Source organism: Protopterus annectens, chromosome 12.part0, assembly GCF_019279795.1.
Source record: "Protopterus annectens isolate FY-2018-M chromosome 12.part0, PAN1.0, whole genome shotgun sequence".
Classification (NCBI taxonomy): domain Eukaryota; kingdom Metazoa; phylum Chordata; order Ceratodontiformes; family Protopteridae; genus Protopterus; species Protopterus annectens.
The window spans coordinates 945,541,234-945,560,190 of NC_056746.1; the positions used below are offsets into that span (position 1 = coordinate 945,541,234).

At 43.6% G+C, this 18,957-nt stretch overlaps 1 protein-coding gene across 3 annotated transcripts in view; it reads left to right on the top strand.

Annotated features, from left to right (window-relative positions):
* NELFCD (negative elongation factor complex member C/D) overlaps window positions 1-18,957 on the top strand; it is a 1,198,759-nt gene that overhangs the window by 1,109,129 nt on the left and 70,673 nt on the right. For all 3 annotated transcript variants that reach the window (XM_044089975.1, XM_044089974.1, XM_044089973.1), the window contains one exon: window positions 2,946-3,075. In XM_044089975.1, coding sequence (XP_043945910.1) covers window positions 2,946-3,075 — 130 coding nt within the window. The remainder of the gene's footprint in view (window positions 1-2,945; window positions 3,076-18,957) is intronic.

Below are 18,957 nucleotides of genomic sequence, written 5' to 3' on the forward strand. Positions count from 1 at the left end.
ATCTCCATGGCACCTGCCTCAGACACCTTCCCTGCTGTCTCAGCAGGAGAACCAAATTCTGCACCCTCAGCTTCCAACATTGAACATTGCAGCCTGGCTAATCACTTAAATTCACCCTCATCATCCCTCAGCAAGCCTGTGATGGATGTCATCTTGGAGGCTAGAAGACCTAGTACTAGAAAATCTTATGCTGACAAATGGAAAAGATTCTGTGCCTGGAACCAATCTTTAGGGATGAGCACAGCAGCGCCTAGTTTACCTCAGATTTTGCAATACTTAACTGAGATGTTTCACAAGGGCCTGTCTTATTCCTCTGTTAAAAGCCATGCCTCAGCTATTTCAGCTCACTATAACACAGAACCACCCCTCTTCTTTCATACTCTGCTCAAGCAGTATCTCAGAGGGTCAAAGAACTTGAGACCACCCAGGCGAGCTCCTGCCCCTGCCTGGGACCTTAACTTTGTTTTGGAGAGGCTCACTCTGCCTCCTTTTGAGCCAGCTGCTACTGCAGACTTAAAATTTCTTTCTTGGAAAACAGCCTTCCTTTTAGCAATTACTTCAGCTAGCAGGATATCTGAATTACAGGCCCTTATGGCAGTGGAGCCTTTCATCATCTTTCATGCGGACAGGTTATCTCTCAGGACCAATCCATCCTTCATGGCCAAGGTGGTTTCCAGTGTGGCTCTTAATCAGTCCATTAATTTGCCAACCTTATTTCCCAATCCACAGAACAAAGGGGAACTGATTCTGCATTCCTTGGATGTGCACAGGCAACTTAGATTCTACTTCGACAGGAGTAAAACTCAAAGAAAATATGAAGAATTGCTGGTAGCATTTGCTGCAGGGGCAGAGGGGAAGGCTATTTCAAAACAAACCATTTCCAAATGGGTAAGCCATTTCATTCATTTCTGCTGCAAGCACCATGGAAAACCTATCTCCCAGGGGATCAGATCTCACTCCACCAGGGCTGCATCTACTTCTGCAGCCTTTCTCAGATGTGTTCCTACCAGGGATATTCTAGAAGCTGCTACCTGGAGTTCTGTTCATACTTTCACCAAGCATTATCATTTACCAATTTTCTCTAAATCCAGAGATGGCTTTGCCACTGCTGTCTTGCAGGGCCTTATAGCTGTCCCTAATGCTGTATAAACTCCTCCTCCCAACCATAGCTTTGGGAATATACCCAAATGTAATGAGTGCAACAGTGAAACACGAAGAACCATAGTACAGTCGTGTACACTTACCATAATTGTAGATGTTCGAGTGTATTCACTGTTGCAGTCCTGGTTACCCTCCCTCCAGCCCCATACTTTTCTTTGGCTATACCTCTACTTTCCTTTGCTATATTTAAAAGCCGTTGGATGGAGGTATAATTTTATGTTTTTAATTTTATTTGCTCCCCATTAGAGGGGCACCTGACATCTGGGGCAAGAAAAACTGATGTAATGGCATCGGCTGTATGTTTTATACCCCTGACGTCATGAAAGAAGGGACAGCGATCAACGCAGGACCCAAGACTTTGTTAATCAGGCCGACTGAGGGCAACCTGCCAGCAGATTACCCAAATGTAATGACTGCAACAGTGAGTACACTCGAACATCTACATTTATGGCAAGTGTACACAACTGTACTTTTCGTGGCTCACTAGATGTGCAGTAAGAAGCACCGCCCAAACCTCGCCTGAGGCGTTTTACGTCACTGTAAAATATTGAATATTCAAGCATACTGCCTGGAACCTTAATGAATATGTAGCATATATTGCAATGAATGAGTTTAGTGTGTACTGTCACCGGAAAGTGTATATTATATGGAAGATGTCCCCGTGCATCTTGTTTAAGGAACACAGGCCATTATATTAATATTTATTTGCTTTTTGCACGTATTCAGTGAGTTGCTTTAAATCGCTTGAAAGTATTTTACTTTATCAAGTCTAGGAAGGCACGATGTCATACAGTAGCATTTAACTGGAATTCCACCAACACCAGCCAGCCTCCCCACAGCCGCCAACAAATCCTGTGCTTGCTGCTGCAATGTAAATTAGACAAATAATGCCCATGCAGTGGCTTAAAAACCAGCAGAGTTGGCAACAGGTGCAATGAATGTAGTTGTCATGTAAACTATAATACTAACTACAGATTCTAAAACACTCATTAATCAGATTTGAGAAAACTCCCCATCTAATGTTACTTATCTCAGGGAAAACTATGTGCTGCCAAATGTAGAAAACACAATTCTGTAAACTGTTGCATGGAACCATACTTAACTGGCAGTGAAGACTCATAATCATGTTTTAATTGTATAGCCATCTACTGACCAGTCTCAATTACTAGTTACTGTAAAAATGAAATTAACATATTTCTCCATTATTACTGACTCAGTTACTGCAGCTTAAGCTGCTGTTTAGGATGGTAAATGTAATTATATGTTGTGTAATTGTGAGATAATAATAAAGTATTGTAGGTTATGCCACATTATATTTCTTTTAAAGGTTTTCCGGAGTCAGAGCCATGGTTAACACATTCATTGTATGCATGGTGTCACTGGCTAATATGAGTGGCATGCCAATCATGCCTCATTTCATATGCAGGTTCGTTCATCAATCATCCGTGCCGTGCCCACTCCAGTGCAAAACTGAGGGTGAGCCAGTAAACTACAATATCGCACATAGTAGTACCTTCTCAGCAGTATTTCTCGCTATGTAACTGCTTTCCTAGCGCACACACACACACACACACACACACACACTGTCTGGAGGTTAACAGCGTGTATACAGTTGATGAATTTTGGAGTATCTGAACTACAGCGTCATAATAAAAGATGTTTACAGTTTCTCAGTGTATGACTGATTATAATGTCTTAGGTATTGAGGAATGCACTTGATTCTTTTAAGTTTGTTCTGGATAGCTGTGGCCCATTTTAACCCATTTTTTTAATTTGCCTTGCAGGTACTTGATGTGATTGCCCCTCCCTATACCTCTGATTTTGTGCATTTGTTTCTGCCTATCCTGGAGAATGACAGCATTGTAGGCACTATCAAAACAGAAGGAGAACATGATCCTGTGGCAGAATTCATAGGTAGGATGAACCAGCAGCTTTTTCAGATGATTGTGTACTACACCCATTGTAAGTGAGTAAAACCTAGTCTTGTTATAGTGTTTGCAGAAAATTTGCTGTGGATAACGTGTATGTTCAGAAACCAGCAACTTCACCACTGTTCACAACCAACCCGAAGCGCATGTCTACACAGAGGTTATATTCTCTCACCATACCCAGCTGCTTGCTTTGACCTAGTATACTTTACTGACCCACATTTTACATTCTTCTATGAGTATCTTGCAGCAGCTGTTTACTTTGCTTCCACTCATCATCTTCCAGCTTTCCCAGTATAATGTGGCTGTACATGCTCTCTTAATAGTTCTACTAGGTTGTGTTCTTTGAGGTACATTATAGCCACACGCAGTAACTGATATAGGCATGTGGGTCTTCTATTCCTTTTCACCTTGGCCAAATTCAGTGCATATTTCTTTATCTCCTAGTGTTTTCCATCCACATCATCTCTTCGAAGGTTCCTAGTCTAGTCTTCCTGCTTTCTTTCCTCTCTTTAAATACCAAATGGTGCTTCTTGGATGCTGCCCATCTTGTTGGTAATGAGGTTTTGCAGTGTTTGGTTGATGTTCATCGTGTTTCACTGTTACAGTCATTACAATTGGGTTATCCTGCTGGCAGGCTACCCGCAGTCTGCCCGAGTTCCAAAGTCTAGGTCTGGCGTCGGTTGCGGTCGCCTCCTCCCTGACATCAGTGCGCCAGGGGTATAAAAGATGCAGCAGACGCCATTTTCTACCGTCTTTCTTGCCTTGCGGTGCCCGAAGCAAAAGCAGTTCACAAGTGCCAGTCGGCCGACTCCTGAGATTTTCAAATTCGAATTTCAGATCCGAAGTCTTTATTAAAGCTAAGTACCCCATTGGGGAAACTTTTTTCTTGCTCCAGACTGATGTCAGAAAAAGTTAATAATTGTATTTCTTGTGGGAAGCAAATACCTCATAAGAATTTTCATTCTTACTGTTTTCCTTGCCAAGGCCCTGACCATGACGTTGCTAGTTGTCAGTTTTGTGCTAGATTTAACCAATGCACTATTAAGCGTCGGTACGATTTTGCATTTCATTACTTTGTCAGAAGATTCAATTACGTAATGCCGTAGGAATAGCCGACTACCGGAGTTTATAAAAAGCACAAAGAAAAAGAAAAGGACAGGCATCTGAGGTCCAACACCGATGACGAGGCTTCCGCTAGGCCTGTACCCGGTTCTCAGTCCCTGACGCCCGCTACCTCAGAGCCACAGGCCGCTTCTGACTCCCACGTGGAGCCGACTAGGCTGCTTGGAAACTCAAGGTATTGGACACTCGGAAACTATTCCCTCAGATGGGTCTGGAGCCGCTGAGCAGCCATCGGCTTCTGAGGATGTTTTCAGGACTACACAGTTGTATGTAAAACTAACTTCAGCTTCAAAGACTAAAGCAGCTGTAAAGACAAAGAAAAACAAGTACAGCAATTCTCCTGGACAAGCCTCCATGCCTGAAAAACAGATGCTTAAAATGGCCGAAGACCTAATTACTTTGATCAGGGGTTCCCATCCCCCTCCTGATAAGAGGCCTAGGCAAGACATAGAATATGAATCTTCAGATCAGGTTTCCATTTCCTCTGATTCCTCTTCTGAACAGGAATATTCTCTTCCGCCCTATGAGGATTCTGATGCTGAAGAATCTATCCCTTCAGCCTCTCCTCCTGAGGATTATTCTTTTGGGGAGACCCGGTATACTATGAGGGAGCATTTCCACTGGGAGAGCCAAGATTACTCAGAATCCAATAAAAGGCTTGGAGACTTCCTTTTATTATTTCAGCACAGGCCCCTTGCTATTCATCCTGTTTAGACATTATAGATGATGTATTTTCAGAGTCTGGTCTGTCTCCTGACTCTCTACCTCCAGCTCCTGTTAAGCCAGACAGATACTACAGGGTTCCTGATTCACATAAATTTCTTTATAAAAACACTGCTGCTGACCCAGAGACTATCTCTCAGGGTCCCAAAGGGGTCAAGGCTTCCACTGCAAAAAACCCTATCCCCTCTGATAAGGGATTCAAGGGCCCTGGACAGATGGGGGAAAAAGATTTATACTTCTGCTACCTTGGCTGTAAGAGCTTTAAATTGTCAGTTTCATATGCTTAAATATTAGCAATATCTTATGTCACTGCTTAAACAGAAAATGTTGACAAATTCAGAATGTGCAGAAAACAAAGAAATGCAGGATTTATTGCATGCAGCTGAACAAGTGGGAAAGCATACTTTGCAGTGTGGTTTTGATTCTCTAGAGGCCTCGTGCAGGGCCGCTGTTACAGGTTCTGTCATGAGGAGGCATGCTTGGTTAAAAGAACAGAATCTGCCTGATCATGTTAAAGCAAAACTATTAGATGCTCCATTACAACATGATGCCTTGTTAGGTGGTAAAGCAGAAGAGGTGTTGAAGAAAATGGAGGACAACGCTAAATCTATGCAAACAGTCAAGGATTTCTTACAGGTACAGCCTCCCAGATTTAGCAGGAACTGGCCTACAAAGAATTGGTCCTTTCCAGCGTCAGACAGGCCACAGAGAGGCAGATACAGGCACCCCAGAGGCCGATCACAGTCCCAAGGCTCATACAGGTCTAAACAATGGGGTGCTTCTACCTCCAAAAGTGGAGAGGAAAAATCACAGCCATACAGGAAACTGTCTCAATGACTTTCCCCTGTCAGCACCAAGCACTTATCTGGCGGCTCCTTTGGTGGGGAAAACTAGCACTTTTTTCACAAAATTGGCACATGATCACCCAGGACAAATTGGTCTTAAACATCGTATCACAAGGCTACAGGTTCCACTTTCACACCCTGCCAAGGCCAAACGGTATGCCAGACCTGCCACTCAATCAATGGGCACAGGCACCAAAGCAAGTTTCATCCCCCATGGACATGAAAGCCGTTCAGCAAGTACCACAGCAAGAGCAGGGACTAGGATTTTACTCAAGGCTATTCTTGGTGCCCAGAAAGGACAAAGCCTGGAGACCAATACTGGACCTGTCTATCCTAAACACATTCCTGGATATTCCAAAATTTAAAATGCTAAACTCTACAGCAGCTTCTGCCCATGCTGGGCAAGAAGGCTTGGCTTGTGACTTTAGACCTAAAAGAGGCATACCTGCATGTCCTAATTAGACAATCATGCAGAGGATACCTCAAATTTATAGCTGGCTCAATGCACTACCAATTCTCCTCACTGCCCTTTGGCTTATCTACTGCGCCCAGGGTCTTCACAAAATGCCTGGCACCAGTAATTGCATTTTGCAGACAAAGAGGAATACAAATATATCCTTACTTGGACGACTGCCTTATTCAAGCAGAGAACAAGGACATTCTACTACAGCATCTGGTGTTTGTAAAAAGATTATTAACAGGTCTAGGGTACACAGTAAACGAAAAGAAATCAAAACTCGTTCCCTCTCAAGAGATAATATTCCTGGGTGCAAGCTTAAATACAACTGCCCAGATGGCTTATCTCACGCCAGACAAACACAGACAACTGACTACTTATTTCAAAATGTTGGCAACAAAGACCCAGTTATCTGCAAGAAAAACTCTGCAGGCTTTGGGCTTCATGGCGTCCTGCATTCTGCTAATTCCATATGCAAGACTGCATATGAGGAAACTTCAACGGTATCTAAAAAGTGTTTGGACTCAATATTGCCACAGCCTGGAAACAATAATTACCCTCATTCCCTGCCTACAACAGGAGTTTCGATGGTGGGCAAAAGCCTGTCACCACAACACGGGACAGCCATTCACCTTACCCACAGCCAGCAGACATTGACAACAGATGCATCAGATTATGCTTGGGGGGGCCCATATGGCAGGAAGATGTATTCAGGGCACATGGTCCGCAAGTCAAATGCATCTACATATCAATCAAAAAGAGATGATAGCTGTTCAGAATGCCCTGACAGCCTTCAAGGATCTACCTCATCCAGGACAACTACTGATAAAGACGGACAATACTACAGTCATGTGGTCCATAAACAAGCAGGGGGGCACACATTCCTACCCCCTCTGCAGACTAGCCATAAACTTGTGGGACACAGCATTGACTTACCAAGTACATCTGCACGCACAATTCCTGCCAAGAAGGATAAATACTCTGGCAGATGAACTAACAAACCTAATGGATCCCCACGAGTGGAAATTTGATCCGCAAGTCTTCAGCATGATAACAAGGAACTGGGGATGCCCGGACATAGACCTTTTTGCCTCCCCTCACAACTGCCAACTACAGAGATTCTGCACAAGGACTTATCACAAGCAAGCATGGAAAGTGGATGCTCTGTCTTTCAGCTGGAAAAACCTAACAGTATATGCCTCTCCTCCTCTGCCTCTCCTCCCCAAGGTACTCCTCAAGGTCAGACAAGAGAAGCCAAAAATGATACTGATTGCCCCAGACTGACCCCACCAGCACTGGTACCCAGTCCTAAAGAGCTTGTCTCAATGCCCAGCTTGGACATTACCTCAAATTCCTCACTTACTGACCCAACAAGACAGTCTGATACTGCACAGCCAACTCAGGACCTTAAACCTGGCAGCATGGCGGATAATGTAGCCATTCTAGTCACACCTCTCTCTAAAGCAGTGATGGATGTTATTTTGGAGGCCAGGAGGCCTAGCACCAGAAAATCTTATGCAGAAAAATGGAAGCGATTCTGTGCTTGGAACCAGGCACAAGGTATTGACACAATTGTTCCAAATATTCCTCAGATTTTGCAATACTTAACTGAGATGCTGGATAAAGGCCTTTCCTTTTCATCAATTAAAATTCATGCCTCTGCCATTTCAGCTCATTACAATACAGAACCACCTATTTTTTTCTCATCCATTACTAAGGCAGTACCTCAGAGGGGCCAAAAACATAAGACCTCCAAGGAGAGCACCAATACCTGCATGGGACCTCAACTATGTCTTTGAAAAACTCACACTGCCTCCATTTAAGCCAGCCTCTGCAGCTGATATAAAATTCTTATCCTGGAAAACAGCTCTGCTCCTAGCAATAACCTCCGCTAGATGAGTCTCAGAGTTGCAGGCACTCATGGCTGTGGAACCTTTTATCATTTTCCATCCTGACAGGGTTTCTCTGAGGACAAACCCTACATTTATGCCTAAGGTAGTGTCCAGTGTGGCCCTTAACCAAACAGTTAATTTGCCTACCTTTTACCCAAACCCACAGAATAAGGGTGAGAGGCTTCTGCATTCTTTGGACATTCACAGACAGCTACTCTTCTACTTGGACAGAACCAAAGCTTTCAGAAAGACTAAACAATTTCTAGTGGCATATGCTGCAGGATCACAAGGAAAGCCTGTCTCAAAGCAGACTCTTTCAAAGTGGATAGGCCACTGCATTCATTTCTGCTATTCACAGCATGGCAAATCAGTGCCTAAGGGCATTAGGCCACATTCAACCAGAGCAGCAGCCACTTCAGCAGCCTTCCTCAGAGGAGTACCAACCAAAGACATCTTGGAGGCTGCAACTTGGAGTTCAGTGCATACTTTTACAAAGTATCATCACTTATCTACTCTAAATCCAGGGCAGGCTTTGCCACTGCAGTTCTGTAGGGCCTGATAGCCTCTCCTAATCCTATTTAACACCAGCCTCCCAACCTTAGCTTTGGGATTCAATCCAATTGTAATGACTGCAACAGTGAAACATGATGAACATAGTACAGTTGTGTACCTACCATAAATGTAGATGTTCAAGTGTATTTACTGTTGCAGTCCAGGTTACCCTCCCACCATCCCCCTTTTCCTTGCTGGGACTTATCTGTACTTCTCTATTCTATACAACCTATGTGGTGTATTTGCTTGTAGATGAAGGAAAAGTTGTTTTTTTGTGTATGCATGCTTATTGGCATAATTTAGCCTACCTTTTTAGGGGCACCTGACATCTGGGGCAAGAAAAACTGAAGAAAATTACGTCGGCTGCATCTTTTATACCCTTGGCGCACTGACGTCAGGGAGGAAGGCGACAGCAACAGACGCCAGACCTAGACTTTGGAACTTGGGCCGACCAGGATAACCCAATTGTAATGACTGCAGCAGTGAATACACTCGAACATCTACATTTATGGTAGGTACACAACTGTACTTTTCTCTTTCCTTACCCTATTACCAGTTTTTTTTTCTGTCTTTTGGCCTACCTGCACTTTTCTTCTTGGATTATGCCATGGTTGTTTGCCTGTTGTCATTATTCTTACATTTGGAAATCACAACTGTCTGAAAGCTATTCTTAGTCATGGAGTAACAGTGTTTGTCCTTCCTTATCACTGTTGCAGTATTCTTCATTCTTGGGATATTTTGCTGAGGATAGCTGAACGTCTGCCCAGCATACCAAAGCCTGTAGACCTTCCAAGCTCCATATATCAGACTTGTGTCCTTACATGCAAGGTATAAGGTATATATGTGGCATATGAGTGACTAATTTTCAAAACAACTTTGCTTCCAGTCCAAACAAGTCCTTCTTGGCATCTCTTTCCTTTTTTCTTCTTTTTACTTTAGTTCACATGTCATCTACAAAGGAAAAATGCATATGGGAGACAGATTTCCTATAAAGACAGACATGAGAAGTGTCTCTCTTGTTTGGGTGCTACACAATTATATGCTGTTTGAGATTTGTCAGGAGTTTGTCCACCAAGACATCTCGCAGTCATCTCTTTCTATTTTATTTGCAGTATTGTAAACTCTTGCAAATAAAACCTCTTTGGCCTTCTGTAGTTCCTGCAGTACTAGATGCCCTTTTGGATTCTTTCACTGCGGTTACTCAGGCCCCAGATTCTCAGCCTCCTGCTGCTAAGAAGCCAGACAGTTTCTATAAAGTTCCTGAAGCTCAAAAGTTGTTGTGTAAACTTCCTCTGATCTTGCTGTTATGTCTGTGGCCACTGATGAACCATCCAGGTTGCTCTCCAGTTCTAAGCTTTTAGCTTCTGATGAGGACAGCTGTGCCATAAACAGATCTGGTAGAAAAGTATATACTGCTACTATCTTAGCTTTCAGCAATATTAATTACCAGACCCATATGACAGAGTATAGAGAATAGGGCTTTGAGCCGATCTGTATAGGGCACTGTGCTTATGCCTTGTATTCTTTTTTGTGAGGAAGCTGTGTGGGCATTCCAGCTGTTGCATGTGTCTGGTCAGATACATAAAGTGGGTGTTATAGTTAATGTTGGGTCTGATGAGGGCTGAATACATTGGCATGATGACCTCTCTGGGCATAGATGCCATTCCCTTATCACAGGATGCCATCTTAGTGTCATAGAACATGACATATCAGGGCCATTAGAATCACTGTTAAGCCCTAGCCTCCAGACAGACTTTCTGCTAAGCAAATGGAGAACTGCAATGGTTATCCCTCTGTGTTAGTGCAGGACACCTACCAACATGGGTAATTACAGACCCATAAATATGACTAGTTTTGTATACAAAGCCGTGGAAATGATGAACAATGACCCAAGATGCCTTCAGACACTGGATCCAGTGCAATTTGATTTTGTCAAGGGCAGGTAATTCCTGCTCAGCCTAGTGAACTTCTTCTCAAAAGGTCACTAAAGCAATGGACAAGGGCAAAACAGAAAATACTGTCTACCTTGACTGGTCCAAAGAATTTGACAAAACCTCACTCTGACATTGTAGACAAACTCACAAAGTTAGGTTTAAACCCTTATGTTGCCTGCTAGATGACCCACTAGCTCAAAGATAGGACCTAAGAAATTAGGATAAATGAGTCTATCTCCATAGAAAGACCAGTCAGTAATGGAGTTACTCAGGGCTTAGTGCTGGGTCTTCTCTTTTTTGACATCTCTGAAGTCAAGGCCAACATCAAGGACCTCTGGCTTACTAAGTTTGCAGATATTTGGTTTATTCTCTATGCCTAGTTTGCGGAGATGCAAATACTGTTGTAAACTGTTTTGAAAAAGTGCTAGATCTTACTGATTTCTGTCTTCAGTGCACTTTCAGCATAAAAATCACAATGAACCTTCTGTACTTTGATAAGTAGTATTTGTTATGTACTGACTAGCAATATTAGAATGTTATGCAAGGTGTTCCATTACAGTGTTGAATTACAGCAGCACAGGTAAAGTCAAGCTGTCGAAATTGTAATGTAACGTGATCTGAACAAATATTGAGACAAGACTGAAGACTTGTGTAACTGAACTACTATCCTGAAAGTATCTGTCTTATGCCATATTTCATTGTAAAATTCCTCCACCAGATGTTCTTCATTCCACATTGCTGCAGTCCTAACTATTGGGTAGTCCGCTGTCCCAGTCGGCCCGAATACCAAAGTATATGGCTGACGTCGGTCAAGGCGCATTAGTCTGACGTCAGGACGTCAGGGTACTAATGCGCATGACCGACGTCATATCCTCAGTCTTTTTTGCCGCATGGTCCGATGCAGAAGCAGTTTTGCGAGTGCAGGTTGGCGTTCTGAAATTTTCTGAAGTCGGAGTTTCAGACCGAATCAAAGTTGGCTAAGTACCCGTTGGGAATATTTTGTTTTTTTCTTGCCTCAGTATTTAACCGGATGTCAGAAAAAGTGAATAACTGTATTTCTTGTGGGAAACAGATACCTCATAGGGATTACCATACCTTGTGTATACCTTGTTTAGGGCCTGAGCACGGCGTTGTTGGATGCCGCTCTTGTGCTAGATTTAACAAACGCACCATTAAGAGAAGGTTAGACTGTGCCAGGTTAGTTTTTGGGAAGCGTTGTAATTATAAAATGCCGTCGGATGCTCCGGCGCTTCGTCCAAAAAGCGCAAGGACAAAGCAGCAAAGCCTAGAGTGGAAGAACCGACAGTCCCGGACGTCGGTTCTTTAGAAGGCTCAGTGGAGCCGGAGGTTCTGCCAGGAGTTTCTTTGGAGTCTCAGGAGAGACTTTACTGTTACAGGATGTGTCCTCTCAGGAGGTAGGCCAGGCTGAAGGGGCTTCTCAGGTGGCTGTTCTTCCCTCTCTCCCTAAGGTGGTTAGAGCCTCCCCTACTGTTTCCAAGGCTTCTTTGAGAGGCAGGCCAGGTTTAACTTCAGTGGGGGTTTCTCCTAGCTCTTCAGGATCTTTGCCTAAGAAACATATGCTTAAAATGGCAGAGGATTTGATTACTATGATTAGAGGTTCTATGCCCCCTCCTGATAAGAGGCCCAGGATGGAACCTGAGTTTGAGAGTTTTGAGCAGTGTTCGGAGGCTTCTGAGTCTTCGGCTGAAGACTTGCAGGAGTTTCCTCCTTATTCTGATTCTGATGTGGATGATTCTACTCCTTCAGCATCTCCTCCTGAGGATTTTTCATTTTCAGAGACTCTGCATTCCATGAGGGAGCATTTTAAATGGGAAGGTCAAGATTTCTCTGATTCCAGGAAGAGGCTTAGGGAATTCTTGTTTTTACCCCAGCATAGGCCTTTAGCTATACCTCCTGTTCTGAATGTGGTGGAAGATGTTTTGCAGAGGCTTCCCTGAACCCTGATTCTTTGCCTCCTGCCCCAGTTAAACCGGATAGGTACTATAGGGTGCCTGAAGCTCATAAGTATCTTTTTAAGAGTCCTAGGGCAGACCCGGAAACTGTCTCTCAGGGGCCTAAAGGTGTTAAGGCTTCTGTTGTTAAAAATCCTGTTCCTCCTGATAAAGAGGCAAGGGCTTTGGATAGATGGGGAAAGAAAGTGTATACTTCTTCCACTTTAGCCATGAGGCGTTGAATTGCCAGTTTCACATGTTAAAATATCAAAATTATCTCCTTTCACAATTGAAGTCTAAGGTGGATGCTCTGGCAGAAGGTATTGAGTGTAAAGAGTTGCAGGATTTAGTTCATGTGTCTGAACAGGTGGGTAAGCATTCCTTGCAATGTGGTTTTGATGCTGTGCAGGCCTCCTCGAGGGTGGCTGCCACTGGTTCTGTTCTTCGTAGGCACGCCTGGTTGAGGGATCAGAATTTAGCTGAGCATGTTAAGACTAGGATTTTGGATGCTCCTTTACAGTCTGACGTGTTGTTTGGTTCGCCTGTGGAAGCAGTTTTAAAGAAAATGGAGGACAAGGCTAAGTCTATGCAAACTGTTAAAGATTTTTGCAGGTGCAGCCTCCAAGTTTAGTAGAAATTGGCCTACTAAGGGATGGACATATCCTGCTTATGATTCCCAGTCTAGGGGTAGGTCTAGACGTGGTAGGGGCAGAGCTCAAGGTTCTTTTAGGCCTAGAACAGGGAGTTCACCTGCTCAGACTTCTGGTGAGGGCAGGGGTCAGTCCTTTCGTAAACAGACCCAATGACCTACCTTTTCAGCTGCCAGTGCATTCTCGTCTGGCAGCACCTTTGGGAGGAAGGCTGGCTCTTTTCAAAGAAAATTGGGATTTAATTACCCAAGACAGATGGGTTTTGTATATCATTCACCACGGTTACAGGTTTTATTTCCATACCTTGCCTCCTTTCAAAGGCATGCCAGACATTCCTCCTCTACAAAGAAAAGAGGCTCACAAGCAAATTTCTCTGTTACTCCAAATAGGGGCCATTCAGCCGGTTCCTGTGCTAGAAAGGGGCCTAGGATTTTATTCTCGCCTGTTCCTAGTACCAAAGAAGGGGAACACGTGGAGACCAATTTTGGATTTATCTATCCTCAACACTTATCTGGACATTCCCAAGTTCAAAATGTTGACGTTACAACAGCTTTTACCTCTGCTGGGCAAAGATCACTGGATGGTAACTTTAGATCTCAAGGAGGCTTACCTTCATGTGCCTATCAGACTAAGTTGCAGGAAGTATCTGCGTTTTCGAGCTGGAAATTCTCATTATCAGTTCTCTGCATTGCCCTTTGGCTTATCTACTGCGCCCAGAGTATTCACAAAGGTTCTGGCTCCAGTGATAGCTTACTTCAGGCTAAAAGGAATTGAAATCTATCCTTACTTGGACGACTGCCTGATTCTGGCTCAAGAAAAGGAAGACCTTTTACAGCATTTGGACTATGTGATAGCAGTGCTAAGATGCCTAGGGTATTCTGTGAACGAAATAAAGTCCAGTCTAGTACCCTCTCAAGACATGTGCTTTCTGGGTGTGAGACTGAATACAGCAGCCCAGATGGCCTTTTTAACCCCGGACAAACAAAAGAATCTTTCCATTTACTTCCATCAACTATCTCTTCAGTCCGGGCTGACTGCAAGGACAGTCCTTCAAGCCTTTGGGTTCATGGCATCTTGTATTCTGGTGCTTCCCAATGCCAAACTGCATATGAGGAAGCTGCAATGGTATCTCAAAAATGTATGGACACAGCACTGCCAGGATTTGGACACTGTCATTCAAATAATACCTTGCATTCAACAGGAGTTTTTGTGGTGGGCTCAGGAATGTCACCTAAACAAGGGACTCTCTGTGACCCGGCCAGAGGCGAGTCAGATTCTAACGACAGATGCCTCAGACATTGCTTGGGGAGCTCATCTACATGGAAAGTGGATACAAGACAAGTGGCCTGCCAGACTACAGCATCTACATATCAACATGAAGGAGATGTTAGCAGTCCAGTTTGCATTAATGGCTTTCAAGGATTTACTTCTTCCAGGGCAGGTGTTGATTCTAACAGACAACACAACTGTCATGTGGTACATCAACAAACAAGGGGGAACACATTCTTACCCGTTGTGCAGGCAAGCAATGATTTTATGGGAGACTGCGCTCAGCTTGCAACTAACTCTTCAGGCAAGGTTTCTGCCGAGCACAGAACTCCTTAGCAGATGTGTTAAGCAGACAAATCATGGATCCCCACGAGTGGAAACTGGATCTTCATGTATTTCGAAATTGACAGTGTCATGGGGAACTCCAGACATAGATCTGTTCGCTTCTCCACTAAACCACCAGCTGCCAAAGTTTTGCACAAAGAGGTTTCATCACACAGCTTGGAAAGTGGATGCTCTTTCTTTCAGTTGGAAAAATCTTCATGTGTATGCCTTTCCACCTCTGCCTCTTCTCCCAAAGGTGCTCCTAAAGGTCAGACAAGACAAGCCAAGGATGATTTTAATAGCTCCAGATTGGCCTCGGCAACACTGGTACCCATTACTGAGGAGTCTGGTAAGGAAGCCTCCATGGCCTTTACCCTTGATTCCACACCTGTTGTCTCAGAGAGACGGTCACCTGCTCAATGTCAAGCTTCACTCTCTTCATCTAACAGCTTGGCATATTCTGTTTTGAAACACAGCAGGTCTCAGCTTCCTCAACAAGTTTTAAATGTGATTATGGAAGCCAGAAGACCTAGTACAAGGAAAGTGTACGCAGAAAAATGGAAGAGATTTTTGTTTTGGAGTGCAGCAAAGAATTTGGAGATTTCTGAGCCTAATTTGAGTGTGGCTCTTCAATATCTTACTGAGTTATTGGACAAAGGTTTGTCTTTCTCTTCCATTAAGATTCATGCTGCAGCAATTTCAGCTCACTATGATTGTGACCCACCATTGTTTTCGCATCCTTTGTTCAAGCAATTTCTTAGAGGGCAAAGAATATAAGACCCCCACGTAGAGCTCCTACTCCTGCTTGGGATCTCAATTTTGTGTTGGAGAAACTTACTCTACAACCTTTTGAGCCTCTTGGCTACTGCTGAATTGAAATACTTGTCATGGAAGATTGCTTTTTTGTTGGCCATTACTTCTGCAAGAAGGGTTTCTGAATTGCAGGCCCTTATGGCGGTTGAGCCTTTTCTGATTTTCCATAAGGATAGAGTATCATTACGTACTAATCCTTCCTTTATGCCCAAGGTAGTTTCTAGTGTGGCTTTAAACCAAACTATTCATTTGCCTACTTTTTATGCAGATCCCCAAAATAAGGGGGAAAAAATTTTGCACACTTTAGATGTACACAGGCAGTTGCTTTATTATTTAAGCAGGACTAAGGATTTTAGGCAGTCTCAGCAGTTGTTTGTTTCTTTTGCTTTGAGTTCTCAGGGCAAGCCTGTGTCAAAACAAACTATTTCTAAGTGGATTGGGTTTTGCATTGCATTTTGTTATTCCCATCATGGCAAGGAAATTCCAGCTGGGATTAGGCCTCATTCCACTAGGGCTACTGCCACTTCAACAGCATTTCTAAGGGGTGTGGCAACTAAGGATATTTTGGAGGCAGCTACTTGGAGTTCAGTGCATACTTTCTCTAAGCATTACCACCTTCCTCTCTACTCTAAATCTAGGGCTGGTTTTGCCACAGCTATTTTGCAAGGCATGTTGACAGCTCCTGCTTCCTTATGATTTGCCAGCCTCCCTTACCTCTGCTTTGGGATTCTACCCAATAGTTAGGACTGCAGCAATGTGGAATGAAGAACATAGTACAGTTTTGTACCTACCATAAATGTAGATGTTCGAGGATCCACATTGCTGCAGTCCAATTTACCCTCCCTCCTTCCCCTCTGTGTTTAGGGGTGGTTGTGTGGGTGAGGTTGTACTCTTGTAATTTTGTATATATTGTACATATTTTTGGTGCAGGAGTGTTTGGTGTTTTTGGTTTTGGCCTTGTCTTTTTAGGGTCTTCTGACATCTGGGGCAAGAAAAGACTGAGGATATGACGTCGGTCATGCGCATTAGTACCCTGACGTCCTGGCGTCAGACTAATGCGCCTTGACCGACGTCAGCCATATACTTTGGTATTCGGGCCGACTGGGACAGCGGACTACCCAATAGTTAGGACTGCAGCAATGTGGATCCTCGAACATCTACATTTATGGTAGGTACAAAACTGTACTTTTCACACACCTCCTCAATTTTGATTCCCAGGCCTTTTACCATCTAAATAATATTTATATTTTAAGTGCCTATCTGAGAGTGTCTCCTGTCTCTGTAAGGCATTTCAAGAACATAGCAAAATGTTCTGTTGAGAATCTTTAGTTCAGCATATCCTATCCTTATCAGTGTTGTGACCTGACAGTTATTGGCTTTCCACTCAGACTGCATTTACTGAAGCTGCGTATAAAATCTGAAATATAAAATACAGATACAGGTCTGCTTCAAAATGGCTTCATTTCCAGGCCTGTGCAAAGAGAATACTGGATTTATGTATGATCTGTTCTAACAAAATTCTGTATTTAAAACATGAATACCGCCAGTTGTCAGACACATTGGGTAAGCATGGCTAGACTTAAAAAGGCCCCTTGAGGTCATTAGCCTAGTAATCACCTATAAGTCTTGACAAAACTGTTTCAGATTTATGTGACTCATCCATCCAAAGCCCAGTCTTAGATGTTGTTTGTGTTTCACTGTTGCAGTCATTACATTTGGGTAATCTGCTGGCAGGTTGCCCTCAGTTGGCCTGATTAACGAAGTCTTGGGTCCTGCGTCGGTTGCTGTCCCTTCTTCCATGATGTCAGGTCGTCAGGGGTATAAAACTTGTAGCCGACGCCATTACATCAGTCTTTCTTGCTGCGCAGTGCCTGAAGCCGAGTTCGCAAGTGCCAGTCGGCCGACTCCTGAAATTTTTGTTTGAGTTTCAGAACCAAAATCTTCAACTAAAACCTAAGTACCCCGTTGGGGAAACTTTTTCTTGCTCCTTACCGATGTCGGTAAAATTTAATAATTGTATTACTTGTGGGAAGCAAATACCTCATAAGGATTTTAATTTGTACTGTATTCCTTGCCTAGGCCCTGACCACAACGTGCCTTGCTTTCGGTTTTGTGCTAAATTTAGTCAATGCACTATTAAACTTCAGTATATTTTTGCTTCGAAATATTTTGGCTCGAGATTTAACTATCCAGAAATGTCATCTGTTAGCAATTCGACTACCAGAATACCCAAAAAATGCAAAGAAAAGATAGACTGTCGAGGTCCAAAACCAACGAAACTTCTCCTAAGCCAGTTCGCCAGTACTCAGGTGCTTTTGCAGCCCCTGATACCCACTACTTTTGATTCGCAGGCCTCTACTGAGACCCATTCGGAGTCCGGTATGCCGTGAGATACTTTAAGTATTGAACCCGCGGATGTCTCTACCTTGGATGGGTCCGGAGCCGCTGAGCAGGCACCGGGTTCTGAGGGTGTTTTCAGGCCTAAAGATTTGTATATTAAACCGACACTATCTTGAAAACTAAGGCCAAAAACTACTTCTATGTCTAAAAAACCGCCGCTTGGGCCATGTGTACAGGCCCCAATGCCTAAAAAACAAATGGTCAAAATGGCTGAGGATTTAATTACCTTGATCAGGGGTACCCATCCCCCTCCTGCTAAGAGGCCTAGGCAAGGCACTGACTATGAATCTTCAAATCAGGTTTCTATTTCTTCTGATTCCTCGTCTGATCAGGAATTATCTATTCCCGCTTATGAGGACTCTGATGCAGAAGATTCCATTCCTTCTGCTTCTCCTCCTGAGGATTTTTCTTTTGGAGAAACTTTGCATACCTTAAGGGAACACTTTCATTGGGAGAGTCAGGATTTCTCAGAATCTAAAAAGAGACTTGGGGATTGCCTTCTTCCTCCGCATAGGCCTTTGGCTATACCTCCTGTTCTAGACATTGTTGATGGTGTTTTTTCAGAGACCAGTATGACTCCTGATTCCCTGCCTCTGGCTCCTAGTAAGCCAGACAGATATTACAGGGTTCCTGAGTCCCACAAATTCCTCTTTAAAAACCCTACTGCTGACCCTGAAACCATTTCTCAGGGTCAGAAGGGCGTTAAGGCTTCTACTGCTAAAAATCCTACCCCTTCTGATAGAGATCCCAGGGCGCTGGATAGATGGGGTAAGAAGGTTTACATGTCTGCACCCTTGGCAATCAGGGCTTTAAACTGTCAGTTTCATATGCTTAAATATTAACAGCATGTCATGGGTTTACTTTAACAGAAAATGATGTTGATTTCTGACTGTGTGGAAAATAGAGTTGCAGGATTTATTGCATTCAGCTGA